Raw genomic sequence first — 12,507 nt, 5'->3', positions numbered from 1 at the left:
TCTTCCAAACAGACGTGTAAAATCCAGGTACACATACAGGTAGCCTTAAGCATTTCATGTTCAACATACAATCATAGCGCATGATTGTTTGTTGAACATGAGAGCCTATGTGTGCCCCAACCAGATAGGACATGGTGGGCTCCAATTTTCTGTTATCTATTAGTTGTGCCGTCTACTGATCACCTCTCTGGTGAGCTGTCCAACTGGACCTTGCAAGCAGGAACTCTCAGTATTATTTCTTATTGCTCTTAATCAGCACCATTTCAAATGTTTATATTCCTCACTATTAATATAGCCACTATCTATCCCACAGTCACTGTCCATTCCCAGAGACTGTTATCCCCACTGTTACTATAGGCACTATCTCTCCCTACTATACCTGCTATCCCACAGTCACACTCCCTTCCCAGAGACTATTATCCACTGTTACTATAGACACCATCTCTCCCTACTATACCTGCTATCCCACAGTCACACTCCCTTCCCAGAGACTAATATCCCACTGTTACTATAGGCACCATCTCTCCCTACTATACCTGCTATCCCACAGTCACACTCCCTTCCCAGAGACTATTATCCACTGTTACTATAGGCACCATCTCTCCCTACTATACCTGCTATCCCACAGTCACACTCTCTTCCCAGAGACTATTATCCCACTGTTACTATAGGCACATCTCTCCCTAATATACCTGCTATCCCACAGTCACAGTCCCTTCCCAGAGACTATTATCCACTGTTACTATAGGCACCATCTCTCCCTACTATACCTGCTATCCCACAGTCACACTCCCTTCCCAGAGACTATTATCCACTGTTACTATAGACACCATCTCTCCCTACTATACCTGCTATCCCACATTCACACTCCCTTCCCAGAGACTATTATCCACTGTTACTATAGGCACCATCTCTCCCTACTATACCTGCTATCCCACAGTCACACTCCCTTCCCAGAGACTAATATCCCACTGTTATTATAGGCACCATCTCTCCCTACTATACCTGCTATCCCACAGTCACACTCTCTTCCCAGAGACTATTATCCCACTGTTACTATAGGCACATCTCTCCCTAATATACCTGCTATCCCACAGTCACACTCCCTTCCCAGAGACTAATATCCACTGTTACTATAGGCACCATCTCTCCCTACTATACCTGCTATCCCACAGTCACACTCCCTTCCCAGAGACTATTATCCACTGTTACTATAGGCACCATCTCTCCCTACTATACCTGCTATCCCACAGTCACACTCCCTTCCCAGAGACTAATATCCACTGTTACTATAGGCACCATCTCTCCCTACTATACCTGCTATCCCACAGTCACACTCCCTTCCCAGAGACTAATATCCACTGTTACTATAGGCACCATCTCTCCCTACTATACCTGCTATCCCACAGTCACACTCCCTTCCCAGAGACTATTATCCACTGTTACTATAGGCACCATCTCTCCCTACTATACCTGCTATCCCACAGTCACACTCTCTTCCCAGAGACTATTATCCCACTGTTACTATAGGCACATCTCTCCCTAATATACCTGCTATCCCACAGTCACAGTCCCTTCCCAGAGACTATTATCCACTGTTACTATAGACACCATCTCTCCCTACTATACCTGCTATCCCACAGTCACACTCCCTTCCCAGAGACTATTATCCACTGTTACTATAGACACCATCTCTCCCTACTATACCTGCTATCCCACATTCACACTCCCTTCCCAGAGACTATTATCCACTGTTACTATAGGCACCATCTCTCCCTACTATACCTGCTATCCCACAGTCACACTCCCTTCCCAGAGACTATTATCCACTGTTACTATAGACACCATCTCTCCCTACTATACCTGCTATCCCACAGTCACACTCCCTTCCCAGAGACTAATATCCCACTGTTATTATAGGCACCATCTCTCCCTACTATACCTGCTATCCCACAGTCACACTCCCTTCCCAGAGACTATTATCCACTGTTACTATAGACACCATCTCTCCCTACTATACCTGCTATCCCACAGTCACACTCCCTTCCCAGAGACTATTATCCCACTGTTACTATAGGCACCATCTCTCCCTACTATACCTGCTATCCCACAGTCACACTCCCTTCCCAGAGACTATTATCCACTGTTACTATAGACACCATCTCTCCCTACTATACCTGCTATCCCACAGTCACACTCCCTTCCCAGAGACTATTATCCACTGTTACTATAGGCACCATCTCTCCCTACTATACCTGCTATCCCACAGTCACACTCCCTTCCCAGAGACTATTATCCACTGTTATTATAGGCACCATCTCTCCCTACTATACCTGCTATCCCACAATCCCTTCCTAGAGACTATTATCCCACTGCTACTGGCAGGATCACTTATTTGACCCCCCAATAAAGATGGCCTTGTGATTACAAACCCAAGGAGTGATTTTCAAGTCGTACTCTGCAGTGCTGTACAGCATGTTTATTTTGGGAATGCGAAGCTGTAAATTACAGTGCTGTGTGGAAATAACCAGGTTTATAGAATCTAAGAGAAACCAGCTGCCGAGCGCTGTGCCGATTCTCATAAGTCAGCAGAGATGTGTGTATTCATTGCAATTATGTATCTGGTCCCAAAGAAGGGCATTTATTGCTGAAGGAAGCACTGCTGAGGCAGCATCAGGGCCCGACGGTACACTTGGCCCAAAGCTGATTTCAAAATGAACTGAGATCCTAATTCATGTTTATATACAAGGGAGGAACCAGAGCAGAACTGCGGAGAGAGGGGCACATCTTCCAAGCCAGATCCCAAAAATATCCCTGAGTAAGACGGCAGGGAAGAAACGTGCATTTGTGAGGGTGGCCTTAATGAAAAGGCCATATGTGTCCGCTTTGGGTGCCACCTGCTAATAATTGTTTATTTGAGTTAGCCCAGCTATTAGGCGCGCGTGTAAATGCGCATGCCTGTTTGTATGTACGTAGGTTGTATTTGCTCAGACATATATTTATATCTATATTAACGAACCATCTCTCCTCTTGCACTGGCTCAAAGTTCCCTCTCTACTTTCCTGAGGCATTCATTTGTCCCTATACACCCCTCCTTGGCATGCACTGATGGTATAGTACTGTATCTCGTTACTTTCCTTCTATGAGGCTTGGAACAGCCTGTGTTTGCCCCTATTTAGAGCCTAGTATCAAACTGGGTTTCCTCAGGTCCACCAAAGAATTTGACATCTGGGGCCCTCTCTATGCACCATTGGATATAAAATGTACAAAATGGTATCTCTATTACACAAAAATAAAAGAGCCAATGGATTTTGTGATATAGTGAGGCCCACTGGGATATACAGCCTGTGATTAAGTGCCTACTGGCACAAAACGCGTAAGGCTATGTATTGATCTGCTTTGTGGCCTAAATAAAGTTCACGGTTCTTTTTTTCTTTAGTTGGATATCTCCACTGGGATATACCCTTGTATCCCTGCAGGCCAGTACGACCCTGTTGGAGACCCGTTACACCTTTAGCCTTACCGTTCTACTCTTAGGCTTGCACCTCCTCCTCCAGGGTTAAGGGCCGTGTTCCTAATCCCCCCTCCCAACTGCCCAAGTGCATGGTGGAGGCTCAGAGCTGAGCTTTTCCTGGTTGTGATTTCAGACATTAAGAAAGAAAGGTTTTAACGGGTGTGACAGCCCCGAGCCCGATGGGGACGACTCCATAGACCAGAGCCCCCTCATGGAAGACAAGTACCGCAAGACCAGCGAGGACCTGGACATTCTGTTCAAAAGATACGGTGTAAGTAGCAACTTCTCTTCAGCCATTCTTCATCTCTCTCTTTCTTCTCTCTCTCTCTCTCTTTGTATGTGTGTGTGTTTCTCTTTCCTCCCTGCTCCTCCCTTTCCTCCCAAAACATGGCCTCACACCCAAATAAAACTGTAAAAAAAATTCAAAAACATAAAAATACCCCATACCCTCAACTCCCCAAACCCCTTAACCTCAAAATGAGCAGGCGCTGAACAAGAAGCACAGGGAGTACGAGAGCCCAGACGCGGACGATGTTTTTGCGCTGACTCCGCAGACGGAAGAGAAGTATAAAAAGATTGACGAGGAGTTTGATAAAATGATGCAGAGTTATAGACTCGCAGTGAGTACCGTGGGGAGTGAGCCACAGGCCAGAGCAGCACTGCAGGTTCTCTCATTATCCTGAGGGTTCTAGGTTCACTTCCAGCCACGGACACATCATGGTTGTGCACATCATTCATTCATATGGCTCATTAGGCATATAATTCAAGGCTGTTATCCAGTGACAACCATGGCAAGCAATTTAAATTGCAGCAGCCACTCAGAACTGGCAATTTCATAGGGCCATTAAAATACCCCAGTGGTAGTTGTCCATCATGAGTTCAACCATTCCTACTGGTCAAAAGTCTATAGAGAAGGGAGTCTATAGAGGAGAGCTGACTTCTGCTACACTGTTTGAGAATCAGAAGCAGAGAGCACCAAGACACTGGCAGGCACTGCTTCCAATAGCAATGATACTAATGTATATTAAAATTAAATTAAAGGGATACTGTCGTGGGAAAAAACGCATCGGTTAATAGTGCTGCTCTGCACTGAAATCCGTTTCTCAAAAGAGCAAACATTTTTTTTTTATATTTAATTTTATAATCTGACATTGGGCTAGACATATTGTCAGTTTCCCAGTTACTGCTGTACTGCAAGTTGGAGTGATATCACCCCCTCCCTTTCCCCCCAGTAGCCTAAAAACAGAACAATGGGAAGGCAACCAGATAACAGCTCCCTAACACAAGATAACAGCTGCCTGGTAGATCTAAGAACAGCACTCAATAGTAAAATCCAGGTCCCACTGTGACACATTCAGTTACATTGAGTAGGAGAAACAACAGCCTGCCAGAAAGCAGTTCCATCCTAAAGTGTTGGCTCTTTCTGAAATCACATGACCAGGCAAAATGACCTGAGATGCACCTACACATCAATATTACAACTAAAAAATACACTTGCTGGTTCAGGAATAAAATTTTATATTGTAGAGTGAATTATTTGCAATGTAAACAGTGTAATTTAGAAATAAAACTACATTATAAAAATCACGACAGAATCCCTTTAATGCATATTGGAAAGCTGTAAGGAATGACATTCTTTCAGTATACAAAATACACTTTTTGGGGTTAGGCGTTCCCTTTTAAACTGTTGCTCGCGGAATCGGAGGATCCTGCAGAAATGGAATTTTCTGTGAAAGAAAAATAAACCTGTTCTGAACAGATATAAAGGGTATATTTGTACTGTAATTTAGAGTTTACATTTTCCCCTGGATGAAAGGGAGTCGGATCCTAACCCTGAGGCCTCTTGGAGCCGCCATATCCCCCATTAATCACTACTACAAAGCAGTAAAAAAAATTATAGGGACCCAGAACCTGCAGTGCTGCTCCACTGAAAAGGGAGACTTAACCCCTCAGCAGCTGTGATGGCTTCTATTGAGCCCAGTCTGAGGCATGGGGGGTTAAGGAGCAAAGTTGGTGTGTTCTTTGCATGGCTCTGCTTAATGGCCTAGGCTTCTCAACACTGATCCAAGCTGCAGGCACCGTGTATATATACATATAGAGCAAGGTTTCTCATGGGTCAGGAAGACTGCAGTTACTCTATTTCTATTCTAATATGGGCCAGAATTTTACTGGTTTGTTTCCTAATGCTTCTCCCTGTAAGGTATGAAAGTTTGTCTGTCCAGCGCCTCCCCTTTCTGAATAATTATAATGAAAATTAAAAATAAAGTAACGACATTGTCTGTACTGGTTCTGACCACTAGAGACATACCTTTGCTTTGCCTTTATATCCACACAAACACAGGGAATTACTGTTCATACAGTATGCTAAGCTCTCGTACCTTACTTTATTTAGGAAAACAAATGGAAGCCAAACAGAGCTTATTCCCCCTTTATAACCAGTACCGGAGGCTTCCATGAAATCTCCAGCTCTGTCCCTTTAACCTGTAACTGATGTGCCCGACTGTGTGCTCTTGCATTGCTTTTGGGGGCTGCCTCATAACTGTGTCCCACTGATCACTAACCCTATCTGTGCCCTCTGTATCATATGAGAATGACTGCGTTTTTGGTTCATCTCTGGAATAGGGAATAACCCCCCACCAATCACACACAACCTTCCATGTGTTGCCCCACAAGGCTCCCACATCTGCCAGCCATTATGTTCCACCTCTGATGGGCCATTGTTGCTTCACCAAGTGCCCAAAGGACTGAGCTGGCAGAGGTCACAGTGGGGCTCATTTATCAACACTGGGACAAATTTGCCCATGTGCAGTAGCCCATGGCAACCAATCAAATTGCTGCATTCATTGTTCTACCTGCAGCTGGCGATAAAAAGCTAATCACTGATTGGTTGCTATAGGTAACTGCCCATGGGCAAATTTGTCCAGTGTTTATAAATAAGCCCCACTGAGTCTTAAGTGAAGATACTGATGCCATTGGAGGCTGTGACTTTAACAAGTTTGGGTGTGCAGAAGACTCTGACGAAGAGTGCACCTGTTGATGTTCTGGGTTTTTTTTTTTCAGTCTGCAGTGCCAGCTCCGAATTTTGCCATGCCGGTTACAGTACCAGTGACCAACCAGAATTCACTGCACTTCAGCAACCCAGGCGGTTCCTTAGTCACACAGTCACTGATGACTTCCTCATTGACAGACCCACGGCTCCTGTCTCCACCCCAGTCGGCCTTACAGAGGAACACAGTATCACCCGGTCTACCTCAGAGGCCAGCCAGTGCAGGTAAGCTCTCCAGCTCCCCTTAGTCTGCTCTTCATCTAGTAGCTAATAGGGTGATGCCATCTTGCTATCCCCTGCCATCTTAAAGGAGAAGGAAAGCTACCAAAGCAGTTTATTACCAGTAGATTAGCCACAATAGTACAAGCTATAACACTATATTTATTCTATAGAATGCTTTCCATACCTGAGTAAACTAGAAGCTCTCTGTTTGTTTAGGATAGCAGCTGCCATATTAGCTTGGTGTTACATCACTTCCTGAGTCTCTCCCTGCTCACTTATAGCTCTGGGCTCAGATTACAGCAGGGTGGGGAGGGGGAGTCGCAGTGAGGAGCCACGTGAGCATGCTCAAGCCCTAGCCCAGGAGGTTTATGCTGAAAACAAGAAGTCTGATACAGAAGCCCATGCCCATGTGTACACAATAGAAGGAAAGAAATGTGGTGTTTCTTATGGCAGCATTACTTTGAGGCTTTACTGATGTATTTATATAGACCTTTCTGATAAAGCTTACTTACTAGCCTTTCCTTCTCCTTCAAGCCTCCTTTTATTTAGAAATGGTGACCCATTGGCTTCAGTCTCAGACCTCCACAGTTGATGAAGGGACTGCAGACCCTGCACTTGGGTTCTTCAAAAGTGTTAACCCATAGAGCAGTAGCTGCATGCAGGTAGACTTGGCGTAGCAGATAAAGCAGAGCAAGATGGAGACAGTAGGGTTACTGAGGGGCTAAATTCTGACAGTAAGGGCAACGTCCAAAGCTAAAGGACCACAGGGCCATAGTCCTACTTTATATAATGGGCCCTGCCATAAATAAAGACAACCCTGACCCTAACCTCTTTTTTTCATCTATAGGTGCAATGTTGGGAGGGGAACTGAACTCCAATGGAACATGCCCAAGCCCTGTAGGTAAGTGGATGCTCAATAGGACTAATGTCGAATAGTTGTGGGAGAGCAGAATCCCCATTGCCAATTTGATTGGTCAACGTGTAGCTGCTGTAGGCATGTAGGTGGTGACTCTGAAATGTGCTAAGCGCTGACTAACCAACCTGTCAGCATGGAAAAGGCTCTTGGTGCTCAGTGTTATGTTTTTTGGCAGCTCCTCATCCTGCAGCCCATTCCCTGCCCCATAAAGGAACACAGGGCATTGTCTGTTCTGTGCAAGTTATAGATCCAGAGCCAGGGCTGAAATCTCCGGTCACAGAAGCCATGTTTGCACAGGCAGATATTTCTTAAAATACGTATGGCTGTCTGTTTATACAGTATCATCTAATAAAATCATTAGCTATTGGCTTTCCTATGCCCCTCCCTGTACATCCTCCAAGCCATGAAATGCTTCCTTGCAGCTTTCTGTACAGGGCGGGTACGTCTGCAGCGATGATTATAATTATGTGTCAGGCTCTGCCACCATTAGTGCTGATCCACAACTCCAGCCATCAAGCAAAGCCTCATCCGCTGCAGCACGCCTTAAAGCACAACCTTTCCAGGTGCCTCCATATTAAGAACCCCTCTGGCTTGCCCATGCCAACTCTCCACAGAAGACCATGTACGGCAATGGGCATCCATGCACATTAACGGCTCTGATACTAATTCCCTTTGGAACTTGGCGTAAAGAGATTTCATTTTAGACGGTTAGTTATTCTCCTGTGCTGATCCGTTAAAGGAAAACTATACCCCCAAAATACTTGAGCAACAGATTTTATATCATATTAAGTGGCATATTAAAGAAAAACTATACCCCCGAACAATGTAGGTCTCTATAAAAAGATATTGCAGAAAACAGCTCATATGTAAAACCCTGCTTCATGTAAATAAACCATTTTCATAAATAAACCATTTTCATATTTTCTAGTAGTATGTGCCATTGGGTAATCATAAATAGAAAACTGCCATTTTAAAAAATATGGGCCGCTCCCTGGGATCGTACGATTCTCTGTGCACACAAACAAACCAAACAAAATATACTTCTTAGGTCACATGAGCCAATTAACAGACAGAGTTCTGTCTTTTGCTTCAACACTTCTTCCTGTTACAGTTAGAGCTGCAGTATTTCTGGTCAGGTGATCTCTGAGGCAGCAAGAGATGTAAAAGAGCAATATTTACTTAAATATATAGACCAGTTTGGTAAGATTATTTTATATGCCACTTAATATGATATAAACTATCTGTTGCTTAAATATTCATTTTGGGGGTATAGTTTTCCTTTAAAGAATCTTACCAAACTGGTATATATATTTAAGTACAGTAAATATTGCCCTTTTACATCTTTTCGCTTGAGCCCTTATTTTATTATATTCTTTGAGCTGCCTCAGAGATCACCTGACCAGAAATACTACAACACTAACTGTAACAGGAAGAAGGGTGGAAGCACAAGACACAACTCTGTCTGTTAATTGGCTCATGTGACCTAACAAGTATGGTTTGTTTGTGTGCATCACAAATCCTATGATCCCAGGGGGAAGCTCTTATTTTTGAAAATGTCCGTTTTCTATTTATGATTACCCAATGGCTGATATAACTATAGAGAGAGAGAGAGAGAGAGAGAATATTATATATTAAGTCATTGAGACATTTTGTGCATACTGCTACTGAAAAATGCCTTACCCTTTAAACAAAACAGGAATTGTTTGTCCATATATTGCAATATATTTAAGCTGGCCAACTACGTCAAAGTCATCCCATATCTGGCCAGTCCTACGCTCAATAGATAGATATATATATATTATGAATATGGTTTATTTACATGAAGCAGGGTTTTAGATATGAGCTGTTTAATGCAATATATTTTTTATAGGGACCTACATTGTTTGAGGGGTATAGTTTTCCTTTAAGTGCTGAGGGGCTTAACTATCCATCCCCTCTGCAGCGGCCCCAGGTAATATGGTTTCCCAGTGAAAACACTGGTCAGGGCAATGAGTTTGATACCCTGCTAGCCATGCCAACCCTCACTCTTGATGGGCCGCAGTAAATATCCGTGCTGACTGTTTAGATTAGAAAGCCTTCATTAGCCTCACTAGCTAAAAAACCCTCTTATTTTCTTGTCTGTGAGAGCTGCCACGCCACTTTCACGCATGTGTCGAAGGCATTTAAATCTCTTCTGCCTGTAATGAGACAAGACACCAATATACACGCGCCCCTTTAGACATGCCATGTGAATTCCTGCTTGGCAGCTAATACGCCTGAGCTGAACGCTGGGAAAAGCAGAGCTACGGAATGAGCATGAACAGCTCCACCAGCCATTGTGAGGGTTCTACTGAGCGGGCAACTTCACTTGCATCAAAAACGTTGTGCATGACATCATCATATTATTCAGGACCTCCACTCCCAGCATGCCCCATGGCGTCTATACTAGCCCTTCAAGAAATTCTTCAGTAGTTCTATATTTCAGCAGGTGCAGCAGTCGGTGGCACGCATCTAAATGAATTGCTACAGCCTTACAGCATTTGTATTTGACATGTATGCCATTTTAAAGGGGTGAGGTAGTAACTGTAGTTGCCATTGGATGCTGCACCCCCCACAGACTCCCATTTCTGACTTGTCACCCCTTTTATCTTGCGAGTCTGCCATCTCCCCTCCTCAAGCCCCGTCAGCTGTTGCAGATTCTGGCTGGGCTGGTTCTATGAATGTCAGAATTGACGTCACTCCGCATTCCTGTCATTCTTCCTGCCCGCTCCAGGAAACTAGAGTAAGGCTTCTGCTGCACGGCCTAATGGCTAGGTCTGGAGCATGCCTTTCTGCCTCTCACTCTCTCTCTGCTCTGAACCACCACAAGCCCAACTGTGCCACATGCACACAAAATGAGCAACTCAGTTGGTTCTGGATAGAGAGAACTTTGAGCGGGCAGCCCTAAACCACATTTATACATATATGTTGGAGCTACCATATTGCTTTCCACAGGTAAGACCAAGGGTTGCTTAATACACTTCCATGCAGCAGTTGGAATTGGCTAGTGCTGCTCCTTTAAAGAAACAGTTCAGTGTAAAAATAAAAACTGGCTAAATAAATAGGCTGTGCAAAATAAAAAATGTTTCTAATATAGTTGGTTAGCCAAAAATGTAATGTATAAAGGCTGGAGTGACTGGATGTCTAACATAACATAACAGAACATCTCTACCTGTTTTCTGAAGGTGGCCATACACGGGCAGATGCCGATATCGGTCCTTTAGTCTGATTCAGCATCTTATCTGCCTGTGTGTGACGGGCTTCCCCGATCGATATCTGGCCGAAAGTCGGCCAGATGTCGATTGGACAAGACTAAAAATCCTGTTGAATCACGGACCACATCTGTTCATTTATGCGGTCCCACGATCAGACCGCCTGTTTACCCTTCGTTATGATGTGATTGTTGGGCCCTAGGGCCTACGATCGGATCAGCCCGATATCGCCCACCTCAAGGTGGGCATATCGGGAAGAGATCCGCTCATTTGGCTACATCGCCACCTTTAGTCAGTGACTATAAGGGGGGCCACATGGGACATAACTGTTCAGTGAGTTTGCAATTGATCCTCAGCATTCAGCTCAGATTCAAAAGCAACAGCTATGCCCTCCTCAAGTCACTGATTGGTTACTGCCTGGTAGCCAGTGGAAACCAAGAGAGCTGAAAAGCAGGAAGTAGTGTTCTGGCTATTATGTTAGACATCTAGTCACTCCAGCTTTTTTACATTACATTTTTGGCTAACTAACTATATTAGAAACATTTTTTATTTTGCACAGCCTATTTATTTACCCAGTATTTATTTTTATACTGAACTGTTCCTTTAATGCCGTAGCAGAGGCTCCCACTAATGTATAAGCCCCATTCCCCAGAGCCTGGGTGAGGCAGCATGATGGGCACAATGTAGATATAATTGGCTTAATTGTATACCTTACTTACATGATGTATCTAAAGCATGTGTCCCACTTTCTTATCTGTGCAGGAAATGGTTATATCAGCGCAAGAGCTTCTCCGGGTCTCTTACCTGTATCCAATGGGAACAGTATGGGCAAAGTCATCCCAGCTAAATCTCCAACACCTCCTAACCAAAATAACCAGCTAGGAGTCAACAGCCGCAAGCCAGACCTGCGTGTTATCACGTCACAAGGCGGCAAAGGGTTGATGCATCATTTGGTGAGTGCAGGAATCTGAATCTAAAGTATTATAGATGCCATCTGCTCAGCCATTGCTCTGTAGTCCATTATAGCATCAGCCTCATGTGAAATAATAGTAGCACAGTTTATTAGCTTGCTAAATCTGGAACGCTGAGGCCTCATTGGGTTCTCTGAACAGAGAGATTTATTTACAGTTATTCTATTAAGATATATGGGTTCTGACTTTCTGCTTAATGGTTACCCAATGGGCTTATGGGTTGGGTTGAGTAAGAACAGCAGCCTGGAAGTCTGTGGCTGGAGCTTATCCAGGGTTTTATTAACTTACACCATTCTAGAAGAACCTAGACATCTCAGGAAATGATTAAGAGCAATATGAGGGTAAGGCACCTTTTCCAAAAATATCGCAGTCAAGGAATAGAGGTCACGAGGACCATGGGTCCTGGGAGGCTGGTCATCCTGTAAAGAATCAAGAAGACAATCCTGACCATGGAAGCATGAGTCTTTTTGTGAAAGAGCTAGCGGGAGCAGATACCTTGTGTGAGTAATCTAGATAACAATCAACATTATGAAGCTTGAGGGGTCCAATGAGACAGAGAGAGGACAAGTAGAGTGAAAAAATCTTGAATCATCCCATGAGAAATCTAG

The 12,507-nt window shown here is 44.1% G+C and overlaps 1 protein-coding gene across 6 annotated transcripts in view; it reads left to right on the top strand.

Annotated features, from left to right (window-relative positions):
• mef2d.L (myocyte enhancer factor 2D L homeolog) overlaps positions 1-12,507 on the top strand; it is a 157,939-nt gene that overhangs the window by 129,634 nt on the left and 15,798 nt on the right. For 4 of the 6 annotated variants that reach the window (XM_018229254.2, XM_018229252.2, XM_041572169.1 and 1 more), the window contains 4 exon segments: positions 3,648-3,785; positions 6,575-6,785; positions 7,630-7,683; positions 11,691-11,881. In XM_018229254.2, the coding sequence (XP_018084743.1) occupies positions 3,648-3,785; positions 6,575-6,785; positions 7,630-7,683; positions 11,691-11,881 (594 nt within the window). 6 annotated transcript variants of the gene reach the window in all.

This window comes from Xenopus laevis, chromosome 8L, assembly GCF_017654675.1.
Source record: "Xenopus laevis strain J_2021 chromosome 8L, Xenopus_laevis_v10.1, whole genome shotgun sequence".
Taxonomy (NCBI): domain Eukaryota; kingdom Metazoa; phylum Chordata; class Amphibia; order Anura; family Pipidae; genus Xenopus; species Xenopus laevis.
Note: the sequence above shows the minus strand (reverse complement) of the source record. Positions and strands in the feature narration are given on the sequence as shown.